The sequence below is a fragment of the Lissotriton vulgaris genome, chromosome 6 (assembly GCF_964263255.1).
Source record: "Lissotriton vulgaris chromosome 6, aLisVul1.2, whole genome shotgun sequence".
NCBI lineage: Eukaryota > Metazoa > Chordata > Amphibia > Caudata > Salamandridae > Lissotriton > Lissotriton vulgaris.
In genome coordinates, this window is record NC_141694.1 from 1154315589 (window position 1) to 1154338042 (window position 22454).

The 22454-nt window shown below is 48.1% G+C and overlaps 1 protein-coding gene across 8 annotated transcripts in view; it reads left to right on the forward strand.

Moving 5' to 3' along the window:
* The window catches only part of MAP4K3 (mitogen-activated protein kinase kinase kinase kinase 3), a 1209829-nt gene that overhangs the window by 343443 nt on the left and 843932 nt on the right, over window positions 1-22454 (forward strand). Inside the window, exon 13 of one of the 8 annotated variants that reach the window (XM_086927237.1) lies at window positions 544-618. The exons of the other annotated variants lie outside the window; for them this stretch is intronic. Coding sequence (XP_086783363.1) covers window positions 544-618 — 75 coding nt within the window. The remainder of the gene's footprint in view (window positions 1-543; window positions 619-22454) is intronic. 8 annotated transcript variants of the gene reach the window in all.

Sequence of the window (22454 nt, forward strand, 5' to 3'; positions counted from 1 at the left end):
CAAGCAGCAGTGCATGCAAGGAAGAGAAAACAAATGTCTTGAAAAAAGGCCTTTATGTGACGCACATATAACTTAATTGTGCCTTCTCCTGCTGTTGTCTAGTAGTAGCTGTCAGTAAAATCAGTTGAAACAATAATCTGATGAGACAATTCCTTGAGTAGTTTCTCAAATGCCAGTATATCAAGATTCTTTCCCCTAGGAATTCCGTGTTTGCTGAATGTATATATTACGTATTTTAAGCGAATTATTTATTAGCATTTTCCTGACTAAAATTAATTTACTTCGGATCTGTGTGCCAAGCGTCAAGGCTGATTAGAGCTGGAATGCAATTCTGTATGCAGCAGGTATTTGTATCCCTGTCTTATACCTTGGCAAACTTGAAATTACTAGAAAAGGGCCTCATGCTATTTCTCGACTATGATGTATGCTTTTAATTCTGAGATTTTCTTCATTAAAACCACAGCCTTCAATGTACTTTTTTAATGTCCTTACTTTCCTTCACCTTTGTTTTTGTTCATTGGTTTTCCTTTTCATTCAAAATAGTTTGTGTTTGTGGGGATCTTTTCTCCTGCATCTCCTCAAGCGTGGCGAGCCCCACGTTTTGCTGCTCGTGCAAAGGTACTTATTTGACCTGCCAGCTGGTTCATCTAATAGTGCTTTGCTTGCCTCCTAAATAAGTTGGTTTGATTGGTTTTTAGCATTAACCCTGCCCTCTAAAACCAATGGCAATATTACGCTTTATAAAAACAAGTGAACTATGGAAAAGCACAATGTCTAGTCCGATAGTTTAATATAAGCTGTTGCATGGACATTTTAAAATCTGGAGTTAAGCGCAGTAAATACTTTTCGGCATGGTTGTGTTTATTCTTCAGTATTCGCTGCACTGTTTCACCAAAATGCTTTTGTGTTGAAATATTTTTGCAACTTTACACTCCTTGTCCTCAAAGATAAGTTAGTCTTTTAAGGCTTGGATCACATACTGAACTTGGTTCTAGGTTACAAGATTTTACTTTCAATTTATTGTAGGAAGTGAATTCAAAAGGCCACCACTGTCAGTGTAATTTTGTCTTGTCATGAAAAGTATATCCCTGCCCAGTCAACTGCCTTACTTTTAAAGGACAAGTGAACCAAGCTTAACTTTAGCCTGTTTTGTTTGACATTGACACTACCTGCCTATCGACAACATTTCTGTTTATATAATGATAGAACATACTCTTCCGAATAATGTAGTCACAAGTGCCCTGAATATGCTTTTAAAACAGTCCTAGTATGTGTTCCAGTTTGCACCAATTCACTTTGCATGCGACTTGCTATGTCTTCAAGTGTACTGGATTTTACATTCAAAAGCAACCACAACTACATATTTTTCCACACATTAAATAGTGAAAAACGCAAGTTGAGGGAACAAAAAGGATTAAAAAACAACTATGGTTATATCCCCTGAAAACATGTAAGCTAAGATACACTAAAAAGAAAGAGTTTGAGGTCATATAATTCAAATACACTTGTCACAGAGAACTTCTGATTTTCCAAAAACTATTGAATTTGATGCATCAAATTAGTTCAGTAAGGTTCTCGACAGCTTTTTTGAGGTAACAAAACCAAAACTTATTTTATTTTTCATGTTGTGTCCTCAGGGTCTTAACATTATTTAATCAAGGTTAAAAAACAGAGATGAGCAAAAAAAAAAAAATGGGAGTTTTTTGAAAACATGCCAAATGTTATTTATGAAAACATTGGAGTTGTGTTTGCATCGTGATGCAGGTACATCCCCAGTGGAGGCACAACAATAGAGTTCAAAACAATGATTCAAAGGAGGTTTGTATCCACTTGAAAGTGTTTAATCACATTTGATGAAGTTCAATCCATTGATATTTTTGTCATATCAAAAATGTTAACATTGAAGAAATAGAATGACGGTAATGCGGGGGGAACGCCTCCGATGCATTTCGGGGGGGCGGCCCTTTGTCAAGGAGCGCTGGAAAGAAGACAAGCTACCGTGAGGATGTGAGAAATGAGAGGGGTATGGACTGTAGATTTTAAGGTGCCGATCAATGGTGGGGGCTGAGTGAAACCAAAGGTAGTGAGGGAAGTGAATGGGTCAGGGTAGCGTCAGCGCGTGACGAGGGTGGGTGGGGGTGAGGAAATAGGGTCAAGGTGCCGCCTGCACGAGCGGTGCCGGCGGGAACTTACTTCGTTGCGCATGTAGTGAGGCTCACTACTTCGGGGAAGCTGGACGCCTAAACTGTGTGAGAACGCGGAACCATTAAAAATGAATGGGAGAGTGTGGAAATCAATGACGGACTAAAGGAGGAAGGGAGGGAGCTGTGGGGGCCATCTTGGAAAGGTGTACGGGGATGCGGGAGCAAATAAGAACAATGCATTTAAAGAAAGAATAATGATGCGATACATAGTATACATAGGAAAAAAGTATTTAAAGATAACAACTAAACTCAATGCGATCATTGAGACCATGCGGTTTAAGAGTCTGAAGGCGATAAATCCATTCCAGTTCTCTTTGAAGAAGGAATATGTTCATATTGATGCCTTCTTTCTTGGAAGCTGTCTCAAGGATGATGAATTGAAGTTGGGCAATAGTATGTCTGGCTTCAGCAAAGTGTATGGCAACATTGGACTTGTCATGTTTCAACCGTATGTTTGACTTGTGTTCGTTCAAACGTGTTTTGATTTTACGCTCGGTCTTGCGGACGTATAGTTTGCCACAGGGACATTTCAATGCATAAATTAGATTGGAGGTATCACAAGAGGCGTTGACTTGAAGCTTGATGGGATAGCCTCTCATTGGGTGTCTGATGATGTTGCCTTTGATAATGCTATTGCAGTGACTGCAATTTAGACATGGTCGGGTGCCTTTGTATTGAGTGGGATGAATGGTAGGTGTCGAGAGAATTTCTTGGATGTTCTTACTCCTAGAATAGGCGAACAATGGTGGTTGTTGAAAGATGTCCCGAAAGTCTGGGTCCATTTGAAGAATGGGCCAATGTTTAAGGATGATTTTCTTATACATTGTGCTAGAGGTAGAGAATTTAGAGACGAGGACCATGCGTTGATCCTCTTTTTTGGGCTTCTTAGTTAAGCTTTCATGTCTAGAAATTTTAGCCACTCGGGTTTGTGCCTCAGTAAGGATGGTTTCAGGATAACCTCGTTTGAGGAAGCGTGCATGCATTTCTTTGATACGAATGTCAATGGTATCCTCATCGGAAACAATGCGTTTAACGCGTAGCATTTGTGAAAACGGCATGTGTTTTTTGAGAGATCCCTGGTGGAAGCTGGAAAAGTGGAGGGTGTTATTACGGTCGGTGGGTTTTCTATAGAGATCAGTGCTGAACCCATTGGGATTGATAGTCACATTCACATCAAGGAATGAAATTTGTGTGTCGCTGATTTGCCAGGTTAATTGAATCCGTTCATCCTTCTTGTTCAGTTCCAACAAAGCGTCATTGAGTGTTTGTTTGGTGTTATTCCATACGAAGAAGAGGTCATCAATGTATCGGACGTACATTGTGATATTGTCTTGAAAGGTCCGATTAGCGTAAATGTATGATTGTTCGAAATTGTCCATGTAAATATTAGCGTATGTAGGAGCTGCACAGTTTCCCATTGCCATCCCGGATAACTGTAAGTACCATTTGTGATCATTTTCAAAGTAACAGAGAGTTAACATCTGCAGTGTACACATCAATACCCCACCAAGGGGGCATTGAGGCCATTGAAGCAGCCCTTCTGAACAGTAACATTGATCCACAATTGCAATCATTCATTATGGAACTCATGACTTACACCCTATACCACAGTTACTTTGAAAATGATCACAAATGGTACTTACAGTTATCCGGGATGGCAATGGGAAACTGTGCCGCTCCTACATACGCTAATATTTACATGGACAATTTCGAACAATCATACATTTACGCTAATCGGACCTTTCAAGACAATATCACAATGTACGTCCGATACATTGATGACCTCTTCTTCGTATGGAATAACACCAAACAAACACTCAATGACGCTTTGTTGGAACTGAACAAGAAGGATGAACGGATTCAATTAACCTGGCAAATCAGCGACACACAAATTTCATTCCTTGATGTGAATGTGACTATCAATCCCAATGGGTTCAGCACTGATCTCTATAGAAAACCCACCGACCGTAATAACACCCTCCACTTTTCCAGCTTCCACCAGGGATCTCTCAAAAAACACATGCCGTTTTCACAAATGCTACGCGTTAAACGCATTGTTTCCGATGAGGATACCATTGACATTCGTATCAAAGAAATGCATGCACGCTTCCTCAAACGAGGTTATCCTGAAACCATCCTTACTGAGGCACAAACCCGAGTGGCTAAAATTTCTAGACATGAAAGCTTAACTAAGAAGCCCAAAAAAGAGGATCAACGCATGGTCCTCGTCTCTAAATTCTCTACCTCTAGCACAATGTATAAGAAAATCATCCTTAAACATTGGCCCATTCTTCAAATGGACCCAGACTTTCGGGACATCTTTCAACAACCACCATTGTTCGCCTATTCTAGGAGTAAGAACATCCAAGAAATTCTCTCGACACCTACCATTCATCCCACTCAATACAAAGGCACCCAACCATGTCTAAATTGCAGTCACTGCAATAGCATTATCAAAGGCAACATCATCAGACACCCAATGAGAGGCTATCCCATCAAGCTTCAAGTCAACGCCTCTTGTGATACCTCCAATCTAATTTATGCATTGAAATGTCCCTGTGGCAAACTATACGTCGGCAAGACCGAGCGTAAAATCAAAACACGTTTGACCGAACACAAGTCAAACATACGGTTGAAACATGACAAGTCCAATGTTGCCATACACTTTGCTGAAGCCAGACATACTATTGCCCAACTTCAATTCATCATCCTTGAGACAGCTTCCAAGAAAGAAGGCATCAATATGAACAAATTCCTTCTTCAAAGAGAACTGGAATGGATTTATCGCCTTCAGACTCTTAAACCGCATGGTCTCAATGATCGCATTGAGTTTAGTTGTTATCTTTAAATACTTTTTTCCTATGTATACTATGTATCGCATCATTATTCTTTCTTTAAATGCATTGTTCTTATTTGCTCCCGCATCCCCGTACACCTTTCCAAGATGGCCCCCACAGCTCCCTCCCTTCCTCCTTTAGTCCGTCATTGATTTCCACACTCTCCCATTCATTTTTAATGGTTCCGCGTTCTCACACAGTTTAGGCGTCCAGCTTCCCCGAAGTAGTGAGCCTCACTACATGCGCAACGAAGTAAGTTCCCGCCGGCACCGCTCGTGCAGGCGGCACCTTGACCCTATTTCCTCACCCCCACCCACCCTCGTCACGCGCTGACGCTACCCTGACCCATTCACTTCCCTCACTACATTTGGTTTCACTCAGCCCCCACCATTGATCGGCACCTTAAAATCTACAGTCCGTACCCCTCTCATTTCTCACATCCTCACGGTAGCTTGTCTTCTTTCCAGCGCTCCTTGACAAAGGGCCACCCGCCCGAAATGCATCGGAGGCGTTCCCCCCGCATTACTGTCATTCTATTTCTTCAATGTTAACATTTTTGATATGACAAAAATATCAATGGATTGAACTTTATCAAATGTGATTAAACACTTTCAAGTGGATACAAACCTCCTTTGAATCATTGTTTTGAACTCTATCGTTGTGCCTCCACTGGGGATGTACCTGCATCACGATGCAAACACCACTCTTCATGTAATTCTCGCGGTCTGACGGAACCACGACCCTCGAGTGCACACGAACCTGCAATACCTTCTTTCGACTTTACCTCAAACGTATTATCTCAAAATCGTTGTGCCCCTCCTTACCTTGCAACATTGGAGTTGTCTCACTGATAAACTAAGCCTATTTGAATTATATGCCCTAAATTATTTTTGAACATTTGATAGTGGCTTATGAACCGTGAGCCATAGTGATTTTAAGTCATAGGACAAGATGTTTCCCAACTGGCAGAGTTTGAATGACACAACCCACCTCATTGTGCCTCTTACGACTCCACCCCCTAACTACATAGGGTTGAACCTTTCACTTCAGATCACATTCAGGGATTCTTGGCTAGAGCTAAATCTGGTTCACCTGCGGACGTCTGTCCTCCATGGTTCTCCACTAGACTTGACTTTGATTGCTCCTGCCATTCTTTCACTCTGCAGTAGATCTTACTCCTTCACCGTCCCCTCTTCTTGGAATTAACTTTCGTATCATCTCCGCAACTGTCCAGATTTTGCCAAAGTTAAAAAAAACTCTTGAAGGCCTGGTTGTTTTAATTTGTTGCCATTTTTCTATTTCTTTTTTTTTAACTTCAAATCTTAAAAAAAAAGATATTTAGAAAGGCATGGCTATGCAATACAGTAAGAGGCATGCGACGGACAAACAACTGTGCCAAGTACCACTGCATCGTACCTAGCTATGCAGCAAAAGTATAGGTCAAAATAGATCATAAGTCTGACAATGAAAAGACTGTAGCCAAGGGTGGCCTCCAACCTTTGGGACAGCCAACTGTGAAAGATTAGAAACATCCAAAAATATTAAGGTGCATGCCAAAAACAGAGAGAGATAGGGAGAAAGGAAAATGGTAGGTCGAGGGTGCAACAGTCTGGGACGCTTGCAGTTCAATGATGGGTAAAAATGATGGGGTGCACCAGACCAGCCATAGGAATAATGTTGTGGGAATCTAAGGAGAGGAGGCTGGTGGCCCTGCAGGAGAAGGCCGGTCCTCCTTCCATGGGGGTTTTGGCTCCAGGGTCCGGGGAAGCGTGCTCAGAAAGTTGGAGGGCCTTGAGTAGGGGTGGTGTAAAACAGGAATATTTAATTATTGAGAAATAGTTAATTGTGGCTGTCAGATGGAGGAAAATTTGGGCTCAGCTTGTGCTATCCTATATTATAAAAGTTCAGTAGCCATGACATGCCCAATGTGGAAGAACTTTAGGGCAATTGGCGATGCAGTGGGTTTCTTCCAATTCAAGGCTAGTAACTGTTTAGCTGCACCCAGCATCTGGGCTCTGAGACGCTATTCAGAGTGAGTCATAGCAGTAGGTGTTAAGGGCCGAACTCCAATGATGATAGTGTTATATGAAAAACGGGAGAGGGAAGCCTATGGTACTCTTATTGTGACTCAGGACTTCTTTCCAGTATAAGGCTAGTAGGGGGCAAGACCACCAAATATGAAAGAAGTCACCAGTTGCCGATTGGCAGCGCCAACAGTCGGGGGAAGAAGTGGGAATCATTCTCTGTAGGCGTTTTTGAGTGTAATACCACCTAGTCATCTGTTTATAGGCAGTTTCACACAGGGCTTTGCTCCTTTACATCCTAGGAATATCACACCGGAGTTGCTCCCATTATTTCGGAGAGATACCCTCTATGGAAGCTGCATGCTACTGTACTTGATAACTGTGTGGGCGAACAGGGGTGGAGTGTTGTAGCATCGGGTATGTGTGCGAGATCAAGCCCCATGTGCCATCAAAGGATCTCACCAGTGTCTCGAAGGGGGTGAGTTACCATGTCGTTCTCTGTGAGTTGGAAGGTTGAAGCAGCCAGTGTCTCAGTTGATAATACTGCAAATGGGAGGTGTCCAATAGATAGAACCCCACCTTGATTTTGTATAAGCTTGTAATATGCCCCCCTTAACCCCTTCCATGCTCATGACGAGCTCAGCTCGTCATGAAGCACACTGGAGCTGTGCTTATGACAAGGTGAGCTTGTCATGAAATAATGCCTTTCGAGCATTTCCAGCACAGGAGGGGAAAAGCCATAGCATGGAAGGTGTTAAATAGGTCCTGGATTGTATGGAATTCTCTCTTCCTCCAAGCTGGTACCAAATGCGATTGTAAGGCAGGAGGGATATCTGGGTTACGGGCCAGGGGAGTATTAGGGATGGGAAAAGTGGTAAAACCCCTTGAAGTTGCTATCTTGTCCCAAATTTCAAGAACTCTCCTTGTGGGGGTGGCAATGTAAGCACTGCGGGGTCTAAGATGTCTCGGGAGCCAGGTCAGGTCTCAAAAGGCGACAAGCAACTGCTCGGTCCAGGTGTAACCTGTGCTTTTTGCTTTCGTGGATGACTCACTCTGAGACATAATAGAGTTATGACCCCCAATCGTACTCCAAAAGATTAGGGCACACCAGGGGTCCCTGATCTCTTGGAAGCATAAGAATCTTTTTAGAAATCTTGGGCATTACCCACCTCAGATAAAAGTGTGTTTGTCACGTTGGAGCCGATGGATAGCTTCTGAAGTGATAGTGGTGGGCAGTGTCTGAAACAAATACAAGATTTTAGGTAATATAGACATTTTGATCAGGTGAGCTGGCCAAGCCAAGACGTCTGTAGTGGTTTCCACCTACTTAGATCCTCCAGGATGGACTTTCTATATTCTGACCAATTGATGTGGGTCCAAGTTGTCAAAGACGGAGTTAAGTTCAAACCTAGATACTAGGTTGAGCGTATGACCCATTGGAAAGGGGCAAGTGATTGCAAACCGGCCACGTCCTTTTGAGGGATTGTCAAAGTCAACGCTTGGGATATGGCCATGCTGATTTTAAAACTGGAGGCTCTTTCAAAAGGCTGGAGGATTTTACTAAGGCTGGAAGGGAAGATTTATGCCTGGCCAGGATGAGCAGGAGATCTTCAGCGAAGAGAGAACAGGGGCGGCCTTAGGCATGTGCAAGCTGTGCACCTGCACAGGGCCACCACACCAATATATATCCTTAATATAATAATCCTCGGAGGATGGATACATATTTTCGTGGTGTCCCCTGGCAGGGATTTGGCGGCCTCCGGCTCTGTTTCACTTCCAAACACCCTGACTCCCCCCCCTATTTCCCCCCCCCTCTTCACTGTCCTCCGCGCTCCGCCCATCCCAGACCGCCTCTTCCGGGGCCCCCTACCTACGCTCCCGGCCCAGGCCCGCCATGAGCCTAGAGCGGCCCCTGGAGAGAAGTCTTATGGTCTCGGCCGTCAAAAGGAATGCCTACAACATCTTCCACCAGGCGTATAGCTATCGCCAATGGTTAAACCACCAAGGCAAAGAGCAGGGACATTTCCTTGAGAAACACACATTTCTTGGGAGACAAATTGTACCCAGTTATCTGTGAGAAGGCGCTTGGGTACTTCCTTGCGAGAGAACTCCTCCTTGAGAAATTCTATTACTGTCTTAGAAGTGACACACACTTGGTGACCACCAACTTAAAAGTGTAATATACCAACATCATAACCTATCGTTCATCATGAGACATCAACTCAAATGACCCAGCGATGTCTAATCCCAATTTAGCAAACACAAATAGATGAAAGATAGAGCGCAGAAGCTTTACGGACACTCACCCCCAGTCACAGATCTGAGTTTAATCCATCGTCGTTCTTTAGCTCATTTCGCCACCCCAGTTCAGACACAGCTATATGTAAAACAGTCTACACCCTGTGCTTTATGGGAACAGTCCAGCCCGAACTGCCATGTCAGGTCTTCCCTGGACAGCAAACAACCTTCCCGGGATCGGTTTCGGGGGTCATCAGCCAGGCTAGCTTGAATCCAGTTGCACAGTGAGCAAGGGACCCACGTCTGGGCATACCCAGCCAACTTAGGGCCAAGTTGGCCAATTTAATCACCAAAAACATCTGGAAACTTAGATACAGTTTTTTCAGGTAACTCTTCATCTGTCAACAATTGTACCTTTTAGCGTGCATTTGGATTCAAAGTTATTACCATATGCCTTTGATGTCTCCAACACAAAAGGTTGCCCCCCCTTTTCGCCACATATAACTTTCCCACCTTCTCACAGTCAGAGGATTAAATCTTCATCTCTGTAAACACCTAGACATCTATCTTCTTTCCACCATATCCTACTGGATTGATGTTAGGTGTCTGTGATACAATTGTATCACGACCAAACACTGCTTCCCATTTCTGATCACCAATGATGGTATATGGTGACCCAGAATCAGCAAGCACAGATATGCTTTTCCCTCCTACAAGAACCTCTCACTCTGGCATTTCTATGAGGTCAACATCAACCAACCCATCATCTCTCACATTCAACACAAACACTTCCTCCGTCTTTAAACAATTCACACCTTATGATTTGGTTCCTCTATCCACTCAAGCATAATAGCCCATCTTGACACATTTTATACATGTGGCAAATGTGGCAAATCTAGTGAAACATTGTGGACTGTTAGAAAGATATCCTTCACTGCCTCATTAAAAACACTTCATACCAAAGTTCTAGCCGGTAATGGGATTCTCTCCTTGAGAATTTTTTTTTTCTTCAAATTTCTTATCTACTACTTTATCCCTGGTGTCTGAATTTCTGTTACTCTCCCTGTCAGCACTCTTGCCCACAATCTAACCTCATGTATCACTTCATCCAATGCCTCCGGATCTTTCCCATTATCTTTGTGCATTTCCAACACCCAGATACTAGTATTTTCCATGCCTTTCACTATGACTATTAAATCCTTCAAGTCAGGATTCTTTGTGAGAGGTTTCTCTCGCACCTTGATATTATTGGTGCATCTAGTAATCTGGCCTCTGACCAATGAGTCAGTGAGCTGTGCAAAATCACACGTGAGCGCCAACATCTTCAGATATGCAACATAATTGCCATTTATTTCCTGTTTTTCCTGCATCCTTGTAAAGAATTTGTGGCTTTCTAACACTATGCTGATTTTACCAAATGGTTCTCCAACATAATCACTGTTATTTCATAAACATTATTAGGATCACTTTCCCATTGTCCCAAAACAACTTCATCCAATCTTTCATAAACATGGTTGTCCTCAATTCCAACTTTACGTAACAGAGTAGCTTGTTTGGGTCTTCTAAAAACTTTCCCCTCACAATAGCAAGCAAATAGGAATCAAATATCAGTTTCCATAGCTTCCAGGGCAATATAGGCTCACCCTTATCAGAAAGAAACTGCGGAGGTTGGGACATATTTGCAACTGATATGATGATTTAACCTTTAATAAATAACTAAAGACACATTCACCACTTGGTGCATAAAGTTACTCAACTCCTTGCGATTGCCCCAACACCAAGTCTCAATTTGTTGCACAAAGGTCTGTCACTCCCCATGACTGCACACACCCTACCATTTACATGCCTTCAGCAGTGCCAGTGTAACTATTCCTCTCCTGCCACAGGTTACTAAAAACCCAGTCAACCACCCAGATCACATGCCACAATATAGTACGCGTGTTGCCAAGTACGCGGGCACGTACATCACATGAGTCATGGTGAGCGTATCACCGCAAGTAACAACACCTAAACCATTCCTGTGAGCAGTGAGTTTATCACTAAAATAAGGCAATACACCGACAGTAAAGTACCTTTACGTCTTCAGAATGGTGCATGTGTCACTGAAGCAAACAGCAATATACTGGGTAGCTAGCCTGTTCTAGGTGCTGACTTGGCAAGCAACCACGCTTGCACGCCCACACAACCAACTCTGTCAGATGCGTGGAAAGCAGCTCAGCTGTCAAGATCGAATTCCTATGAATGAAGGCCTCACTGTGCCTCCCATTTAAAAATGGCCGCAACGTCTTGCAAGGACACGTCACGGGGTAAACACCACACCAACCGTAGAGTGTTGTGACCAGTGGCGGCTGGTGACATTTGAAAGTGGTAGGGCGTAAAATAATTTTCGTACTGCACTGTGGCGAGCGACCCCAAACAACCTACCGGGGGAAAATTTTGAAAAAAGAGTGGACAATTGGAGCATTTTCAAGCAAATTTGAGGTCACAGAAACCCCTCTCGACTAATTTGCAAATGTCCACTTTCACCTCGACAATGTTAACACCAATGAGTGGCTAAACAAAGTGCTGCGTCTGACCTGCACAATGACGCGGTTAGAACATGCATCATGCCTTCCGTGGTTTTACAGCCCCCATAAGAACAACATTTCAAGTGTTCAGTGACAAAGGATTGCCTGAAATGCTCCATCTCCTACAGATGGGTGTCTCTTAAAGTAATCAGAAAAACTCCACCTTGTGACTAACACAACTGAACATGTTGGTATCGTTACTAATTGCAATCAAACCGCACTGTCAGCTGCATCAACCAAAACTACCTGTTTATAGGCAAAAGCACAAACTAGGACACCCCGAACACACCCCAAAATGGTTCCTTTGGATAAAAAGGGAAACCCACACCCTCCTCGACATTGCAATATCGACCCCTTCCCCAACACCAATTACTGTCAAATTTCTCACACACACACAATCGCCCCAGCTATCAATCACAATAGCAGAAACTACATGTTTTATAGGCAAAAATATGAGCTACGCAACCCTAAACACAACCCATCTCCTTCCATTGAATAACATGGGGGACCCCCCCACCTCCACTTACGTTTCCATTTTTAACACTTCAAGTTTCCAATCACACCAAAATGTCTCACAAATATACTACACAACCCCACGTATTAGCTCCATCACCCAAAACTACATGTTTATGGGCAAAAATCCAAACTATTAACTTTCCGAAACACCCCAACACCTCCACATGATAACATTGCAAACCGGACCTTCTCTAAAAATGCTATTTTAAGTATTTCCAGTACTTCAATCATCTTCAAACTTGGTGGGACACTAGTTCCAGCGATTCCAAACACCCTCCCCAAGTCACAACTCAACCGATCTACTGTAAGGGGTACGACTTTTCATCCAAAGATACCCCACCCCCAACAATGAAATACACTTAGTCATAAATCAACCAAATCTGGCCAAAATCGGCATGCATTGGCCAAGGTAAATCACAGCAGAAGAGAGACAGTTTAGTTTCGTTTTTTAAACTAATGCCCCTCTCTCCCACCTCCCACCTCCCGCCTCCCCTCTCAACCTACGGACACCTTAGTGTGCGAGGTGTGAAGCTGCAGGCTTGTTTTTTTTACACAGTTTACCCGACCTCGCGCCCCCTTCCGTGGGTGCTGGCAGTGGGACGCATAATCACACACACATACACAACAGACAAAACTCAAAGAATAAGAAATGTATTCAATTTCACACACGAATACACACAAACATATCCATTCACGACAACACTCTCCACCAAACATTCATGCATACACGCACGCACGCTCGCACAAAACACTTTAAAATAAAAGAAAAACACACACACATTCTTACCTTACCTTGCTGCCGGTTCCGGTCCGCGCCACCTCTGGGCTCTGCTCTGCTCCCCTCACGTCACTTCACAGGCTCACAGCCCCTCTTGGCCAATCCTGGCGCCAGGTGGGCACAGGCCTTCTTGCCCGCAGCACGCCCATTAGGAGGCCGAAGGGCTCCTAATGGGCATGCGCAACCAAGCAAAAACACAAGGGCGCATGAGGGGACACAGTGCGAAAATTCGCCCTCCATCCCCACTCATGCGCACTTGGTGCTGCATGCCCCCTGGCCTGGTGATGTCAGACAAATGACCCGCCCACCCCCTTCAGGGCGGTCTGGCGTCATGCAGATGATGCAGACAGTTGAGTAATTCTTCTCCGAGCCCTCGGCGTTTTTGAAGTGACTGATTCACTTCAAAGACGGGCTGAGGGGGGAGGGGGGGCAACGCCCCAACGCCCATAATGGACGGACCGCCGACGCTGATACATCATGAAGCAGACACCTCAATGAAAGTCAAACTTTCACTTGAATGGAGCCACATGCAGGAAAATTCTATGATCACCTTGTTGATGTCATCATTCATGTGGCGATGCTTCCACTGCACCCAGCTCCACTACTCCGCATACCCACATGAGAGCTCCTCGTTGAACAGGTCTGTAGCCGCTTCACAATCACCAGCACAACGTTATGTACACAATGAATCACAGCGTAGCAGAACGATGCAGATAAGCCACACTCACTGCTGGTAGTTAACACAGTTGCTGCTGAATTAGGTGTAATGCATAGGTTCCTTGAGGAGGTTGTTGGTCCTTCCTCGCCCATCCTCAGCAGGCAGTCGTTAAGTTCTGATCAATGAAAACGCTCCAGTGTTCATTTCCAGAAATATTTATTCAAGTTTATTGCAACAGGCAATCAACCCTTCCTGGCAGCTCCTCCTTTAGAGTGTAACTACCTCACATTCAAATAATGGAACATCTGATAGAGACTACTAGTCGCAGATTCCTTAACCTAGAATTATCCCCAGGCGCGAGACTGGATTCTGAAAAATTTATTTGCCACAACATCTCTGTGCACCGGGGCGGTACCACGTGATTTTGCACTGACGTCGTCCAAGGGCGTGACGTCAGGGAGGTCACATAAGACCCACTCCGGCGCGCTGACGTCAGTTTTTTCTCTTTTCCGCATTCAACTCTGATCCGTATTTTCTCCTGGCCTGTTTTCAGGCCTTCTTTTCACGCTTTGCGTTGAGGAACAGTGTGCGAATGCCTTCAGGCTTCAAGACGTGTACGTCTTGTGCATGTCAGATGTCGGCGACGGACCCTCACCCTATCTGTATGTGGTGTTTGGGCGAGCGTCATGACTCTATGGACTGCAACGCTTGTCAGCAACTGAAACCGAAGTCCCGGCGGAAGCGCCGGATGAAATTGCTGTTGACCCGCTTGTCCAGGTCGGTGTCGTCCCAGCGTCCTTCCCCTACCTCAGAATCCAGGAGCCACCGATTTCGACTGCGGCATCGCCCTGCGCCATGGCCCCAAGGGCGTAGCTCCCACGCTGGTAGGTCCTGCAACTTGTCTCTGAGCCCTTGTCCTCGTTCGGCAGAGGGGGCGGGTTCCCCTCAGGACGGGCGCCCTCGCCTGTCGCCACCCTACCCGCTGTTTCCTGGCGTCTGGGCGACTAAGGCCCAATGAAAGCCTACGCTGTGGCTCTGCAGGCTTCTTTGGCCCCTCCTCCACCTCCTGAGACGTCTGCAGATCCCTTGCCTCGTGCGGGGTCTTCCGCGGAGTTGCCGGCGGCTTTGAGACCGACGGGTCCGGCTTCAGGTTGTAGGAGGGTGGTGTTGTCGGGGCGTGGTACTGCGGGGCTCCCCTCTTCAACCCACGGCGTCCCTGCCTAGCCGCAAATCCCTACAAGGGCTCCCTGTGGCGTCGCAGGAGATCGCCGGGACTCAGGGCTCGTCCCCCTCGGTCCTCTGTGCAGGTGGCTTCCTCGCCAGTGCCTTTTCGGCGCTGAGGGCTTTCCTCCCCGGCCCGGGCGGTGCCGCGGGTTAAGGCCGGGGCCTGGGGTGCTTTCCTCTACGCAGGCGGCTGCCTCGTGTGAGGTTGAGCCAGCGCCTTTTCGGCGCCATTCCTTAGCCGAACTGGCTCTGATCCTGCCCCATTCTCCTAGGGAGCACGTGGTGGTGGAGGTCGACTCGGCCTATGTCGTGCCGGCGTTGGGTCCTCGACTCGTCTCCAGAGGTTCCTTCCACTCCGGAGGTTTGTCAGGTTTTGGTCTCTTCTTCTCCGGAGACGGGACGTGGCGGCGTCACTTTTTCATCAGCCTCTTCTAGTGAGGGCTCCTCGCTGTTCCTGCGGCCTCCGCCCTCGAACCTTCTCTTCCGCAGCTCACGTTTGGTTGTTCCACCGGTTTCTCTGCCTTCCCCGGGGGCCCCTCAGGTTCCCCACTCGTCTGTGGTTCCCCCACTGATCACTGTTTATTCCTCCGTTGTGGACAGAAGGCTTAGTTTAAAGCCGTCACCCACGGAGGAATTGCTTTCTTCCCCGCGGCGCCCTATGGAAGCCAGTGTTGCCTTTGTTAGGGCTATTTCCACAGTCGCTGGCATTTTGCGAATCAGTGACCCTCTCACCTCATTCCCTACGAATCATCTGTTGGAAGTTCTCCACCAGGGCTCTGGTGGACGGGAGCTGATTCCATTTGAAGCTTCGCTCCACAACTCTCTTCTGGGAGCTTCAGGGCGTCCTGCCACGGGTGGTTCGGTGCCTCAGCAGCTCCGTACAATGCCACCCTCCTGCTCTGCATGACCCGGTCTGCCTTTCATTCCACCCTTCTACTCCGGGTCCTCTTCTGCAGACTGCTTTTCCGTCCTTGCCTGTGGTTTTGGTTCCTCCGTCACGGGAGGCCCGGTGGTTGGATTCATGGGGGCGTAACATCTTCGCTTCCTCCAGTGCTGCTTTGCGAGCGCTCAACACACTTTGTGTGTTGGTCATGGCTACCTCCAGCTTGTGGGATTCTGTGGAGTCCCTTCTGTCTCACGTCTCCCACGACTGTGCCCGCGCTGATCTGCGGTACCATGTGTTGGATGGTTGGGAGTTGGCCGCGGTTATTCTCCTTGCAGCCTTGGATGTTTCTGATGCTCTTGGACCTGCTATGGCCAGTTCTGTGGCTCTTTTTCGCCATGCTTGGTTGCGGGATGATGTTTTTCCTGAGAATATTAGGGAGCGTCTGGTTGACCTGCCCTTTAATGGGGTTCTTTTGTTTAACACCCACGCAGACTCCGCCATGCAATGTCTCCTTGCGGGGCTCCGTCCTCCTCCCCCTCCGTAAGCTTGGCTTGTTGATCCTCCGGGGCTTAGTGGGAGGCGTTATCCCACCTTCTTCCTGGAGTCTGGGGTTTTAAGTGGCCCATCTGTATGTTCTGTGTGATTTGACGTGCCTTCGGGGTTCCTAGGTTGGCCCTCTCTCCTGTTGGCTGCTGGTTCAGCCCCTATGGCAATTATGTATTTTTTGGCTGATTGATAAGCTGTCTGTGGTTCTAACCACAGATCCTTATGTTCTTGTTCTCTGCTGAAGGATTTTTCCGCTAAGAGTGGTTCCCATGTTTTCTTTGGGACGTGTCTTACCCTACGTGGGGTACTTGTAGCTATTGTATAGCTCAGTCCTACCCTGGGAGGGTGTGGACTCCCCTTGCGGGTACCTCGCCTTTCCTGGCATTACTGTATAACGCTGATGCGGTTTCTGTGCTCTTGCGTGGGCGTAGCTTGTCCTGCTCCAGGCTCTGTCCTTTTCAGTATCCGCTGCTTTGCTAGACCGGCTTTGGCATGCCGCCTGCAGCGTTGTGCTGTGGTGTTTCTGCCCTTTTTTGTCTGGCGTTTCAGCCTGGTCCTCTATCTGTTGTTCCAGGGGGTTTGGATTCCTTGCCTTTTTCCTGTGTTGTGGATGGCCTTGTCCGTCCTACGTAATTCTCCTCCTCTCTTTTGCCTAGTCCCACTTCTTTCGTGGGTCGGTTTTGTCTGGAACTGCCTCCCTTTTTGGGTTGTTCTGGATTTCCCTGACCTTTGCCTTTGTCTTGCGCTCAGCTTGATTTGGGTGCTCGGCTTCTTGGTACTTGCCGGCTGTGCACGCCTGCTCTTTTGGTCCACAGCCGGGGGCTTTGGCGTGTGCCCCTGTGCCCTTGCCTTCTGTTCTGCTGGAGCCTTGCAAGACTGCGTCTGTCTTCTCTTGCCTGCCTTTCTCGACTGTGGAACCGTTCCTGCCTTGCCCGCTGACTCCGAGGGTAAGGCCGGTTCAGCTGTCCCCTTCACTTTTGTGTTCTCCTTTAGAGGGTCTTGCCCCATTTCTACCTCTTCTCCTTAGAGTTTGGGGTAACTCTCTCTTCCTCGGTACTCCTCTGCCGTTGTCTGTCCCTCCGGGGCTTTCTGGTGGAGGTTCCTGGTACCTTGGATGGACTGGGGGTGTCCTGGCCTCCCCTCGTCCTGTCCTTGCTTACTTTTGCTTGGGTGGGACTGGACCGTCCTTCTTGTCCTCATGACACATTCCCTGCAGGGGCCCTGTGTTTCTTCCTAACTGGGGAGGCTCTCTCGCAGGCCCTCCTCCCCTCTGGGCATGGCTAGGGTATCTATTCTGCTTTAAGGAATCTGCGGCTAGTAGTCTCTATCAGATGTACAAGTTACGTACCTTTGGTAACGATGTATCTGGTAGAGACGATTCTAGCCGCAGATTCCTTCACGACCTGCCCTTCCTCCCAGTTCTGCGAGGGCCTTCAACTTGGTTTTCTCTCCTCCCTCTTGGTGGCTTGTCTCCTGCGAGTGTCCTCTTCACTTCCTCCCTGATGGGATGCTTTGTTCTGTTTAATTGTTCCACCCCTCCCTTGCTAGTACAAGGTTGGTTGGTTGGTTCATGTGTACTTCTGCATCCCTACACCCATTTTTTTTTTCCGGTGTGGGGACCTACTTTTACTCTTACCTTTTAATTGCTTGGGGTTTCTGACTCCTCTGCAGTCCTCTTAGTTGGGGTCTTTTGGCTATATCTCAGCCTTTAGCTCCTTCCAGGGGATACGACCTTCCTTGATGGTGTTGTTTTGGGGTAATTTGCCGGTAATTATCTGTTCCGGACTTGTTGCCCTTCACTGTTGTGGATTGTGATTGCAGACTCTCTTCCTCTGCTAGGATGTTCCTCACATGTTTTTTTGCCTCCAGGGAGGATGTCGCCTTAGCTTGCAAGGTTGCTCCTCAGAGCGGTGCTCTGCTCTTTCCCAGACTCGGTAACAGTACCTTTCTCGTTGCGGCTGACACGTTGGCACAAGCTGGTTGTGGCAACCATTGCGGTTGCGTGGCAAAATGGAAGTGGTGCAGGGTTCAGTGTCCTCTCGATGCGGTGCAGGCAGTGGCAACGATCGTCCAGATGGAGGTGGTGAAACCAAGGCTTACGGTGCAGGGTGAGACGGTGCTCGATGCTGTGCTAGCAGGTTGCAGTGCAGGCGACAGAGCCGGCTAGCGGGAGCTGACGTCGGTCGGCCCAGAAGGCTGTTTGGGACTAGGTGGTGCGTTGTGAAATGTACGAGCAGTGCCCCCAGCCACGATGCAGTCACGAGTGTCGAAGTCAGCAGCAGCGACGGCATCGGTGTGACCAGGATGGCGAAGTGAAGCGAGGTGATGCGGAGTGCGGCCCCACAGGTCATGGTGCAAGCAACGGCTCGGTGGTGGCGTCGTCGGTGAGACCAGGGTTGCAGTGCGAGAGGCAGGTGGTGCGGTCTGCGGTGCCACAGGAAACAGCGCCAGAGATGTAGTGGGTTGTGTTTCCCTTCTCTGTGGCAGCTGAAACAACGTTTCCAGAAGCGGTACCCAGAGGTTGGTGATGTCTTTGTAGTCCCTGAGACTTCAGAACAGGAGGCAAGTGTGAAATGGAGATTGATTCAAACACAAGATTGTTTCTGTAGTAGGGGATCTCTGTGTATAGTCATAATCCAGTGAATAGTCCCGCCCATGTGCGTGGACCCCGAAGCAATCAAAAATAATCTCTTAAGGTGTCGAAAAATGCAGAACTGCACAGACACTTAAGAGAGAATTAAAGACAGATAATGCAGCCTATAAAACCAGGCTACACTGTCCAGTATGTCAGCTAGAAATTCCACCAAAAATCCACAAACAGCAAAGTCTGTCCAGATTTCCCTTGCTTCAGCAGCAAAAACCCTCTGGAATGATAGAGGGGAAGACCTGGACAGACAAGCCCCATAGGCTGCCATTATGTGGCTCAAAACAGGATACTGTGCCTTTAAGAGAACTTTTCAGAACTTCACAGTATCCCAGAATGCACTGAAGGTCCCTTTTACTTTCAGTTCTTTTTTCCGGCTCCTGCAAGCAGGACCCTGCAGCATTGAGCTCTCCCTTTTCAAGGGTTTATTGGTGATTTTTCACTTTTGTTTCGAATTGAGTGCTTTCTAAAGTACTTTAGTGCTTTTCTTCTTGGTTTTTGCACCCTTTTGATGTCAAATATGCCTGCATTATTTGACAAATGTCCGGAGTGCCCCAGGAAGAAGGCCAAATCAGATCCCCAGGTGTGTATCCTCTGCCTTCCCTCTCCCCATGTCACAGAGGAGTGTGTGATTTGTCAGGGCTTCTCTGGCAGGACCCTGAAGGACAGAAAGAAGATCAGGCTTCAGGGCCTTTAGGAAAGAAGGCTGAAGGCGCAAGGTGGGTCTGGAGGACCTTCCTCTGCCCGTGCTGAGGCCTCTGGGGGGTTCCCCAGGGGCAGGAAGACCAGCAAGCGTCCCCATTCTCCATCTGGGTCGATTGCACCGACTACGGCGTCGAGAGGGATGACTACGGTCTGTTACCAGTCGTATGGGGCGAAGCAACGTCTAACCTCGACGTCGAAGGAAATGAATAGACCGCCGTCGAAGTCTAATGTGACTCTTTCGTCGTCGTCCTCGTCGAAGTCGACGCCGAGGAAAAGACGCTCGATGTCGAGGGACCGACGCTCGCCGTCCGGTCGCCGTTCTTCGACGCCGAAGAGACGTGGAAAGAGGCCTGATGCCATGGGAGGTTCGCCAACGTCACAGGCTGGAAAGGAAGGCGGATCACCGGGCTCGGTGTACTCCGAGGTGTATACTCCGTCACAGAGACCAGTTACACCTCCGCCTCCATTGTCGAGGGGTCTCCCTCCGTGGGCCCCTACTCCTTCTCCTTTACCACCACTTCCGCAACCCGGACCTCGACCTCAGTTGCCAGAAAAGCCACCTCCGGTCCCTCCGAGGTCGGTCTCACTGCCCAGACTTCCAACCCCTCCCAAGGGGACTCCTAAGCCGAAGGCCCCGGCCAAACCAAAGACGCCTGCTCTGGTGGAACCGGCGGATCGACCGAGGCCTAGGAAGTCGCGATTGCGCTCCGGACGGAGAGGAAGATTGAGGAGTCGACGTAGATCCTCCACTACATCAAGACGTCGCCATAGGAGGCGGGGATCCAGGTCCCGCACGGACTCCTCCAGGACAAAATCCTAATCACCGACCATGTCGGACTCCCCAAGGACAAGGGTGTCTCCGGTGGACGACATCAGCACGTTCCAGGAGGTTCTCCTGAGGGGGCTACAAAATTGGGAATCACGGTGACGGCTCCAACACCCACGACGTCCGTGATCTTTGAAACGCTTCACAGGAAGCATTTGTCTCGCCCTCTTCTACCACAAGTGCCAGGTTTGGTAGAACCTGCGGAGGAGCTGTTCCTCACACCAGAGGTGGTGAAGGCCGCTCCCTCCCGACTGCTGAAGAAGTACAGGGCCCTGGATTCGGACCCGGCCTTTCTGCGGATAAATCCGGTACCCGACTCTGTTATAGTGACAGCGGCCAGGAAGTTACACTCTACCTCCCCTTCCTCAACCGTGCCGCCCGATAAGGAAAGCCGATGGATCGACTCGGCTGGAAGGAAGGCTTGTGGGACTGCATCCACGGCCATGAAGGCCTCCAGCGATGCGGCGTTGCTGGGGCGGTACGACCGTGCCCTATGGGACTCACTGCAACAGTTTACGGACCTTCTGCCACGAGACAAGAGGGAGGACTTCCAGGAGATCCTCAAAGAGGGGATGCTGGTGTCAAACCAGGTCATCAGCGCGGCTGCGGATATCTCTCTTTTGGCTGCCCATGGGTACTGTCATGGGATCAACCAGCGGCGCCATGCTTGGCTCAGGCTCACATCACTCAAGCCAGAGGCCCAGCAGCGGGTGGCCAATCTGCCCTTTTCCTGGGAAACCCTGTTCAGAAAGCATGCCGATGATGAGATGGTCCGCATGAAGGTGGAGGCAGAGACCCTGACTGCTGTGGGCTTGGAGAAGCCCAAAGAAAAGAAGTCCTACCGCCCGTTCCAGAGACGGTTCGGTGCACAGGGAAGAGGACGAGGGCAGTCTTCGGGACAGCAGCAGCAACAACAGCAGCAGTTCCGGAGACCCTTCCCAAAGTATCAGAAGGGTAGAGGGGGACAGCAGTCCTCTACAGCGAACAAGGGCCCGGCCGGGTCGCGACCCTGAGCTGTTACTTCCCCTTCATCCATTACCCGCTCCGGTGGGGGGAAATGTTCAATTTTTTCTGGCAGAGTGGAGAAAAATTACGCAGGACAAGTGGGTGCTGAATATTGTTTGCAATGGATACAGTCTTCGATTCACCAGCCCGTCTCCATCGATTCCTCCGGTCAGCTCTCAGTATCAACTGCGAGAGCTCCAGGCGGAGGCCGATATCCTGTTAAGGAAAAGGGCGATAGAAGACGTACCTCTGGCTCAAAGAGGAAGAGGTCTGTACTCCTGGTTCTTCCTGGTTCGCAAGAAGGACAAGAACAAGTTCAGGCCCATTCTGGACGTGCGACAGGCACACAAGTGGATTCGCAGAGAAAAGTTTTGCATGCTGTAGTTGCATCAGATTTATCCTCAGCTGCAACAGGGAGACTGGCTATGTGCAATAGACCTACAGGATGCGTACTTCCACGTGCCCATTGCACACAAACACAGGAAGTACCTGAGATTTCAAGTCGGCACCAATCATTATCAATACACAGTACTTCCATTCGGGCTGAAGTCTGCGCCCAGAACATTCTCGAAGTGCATGGCAGTGGTAGCAGCACACCTGAGGAAGAACAAGGTGTTTGTTTACATGTACCTGGACAATGGGTTGATCAAGGCCTCCTCCTTCTCGGAAGCTCAGACACACTTCCAAAAGACATGCATTCTCTTGAACAAGCTGTAGTTGCACATCAACATGTTCAAGTCTGTCCCGACTCCGGTCCAGTGCATTCAGTACTTGGGAGCCACCATCAATACGCTGT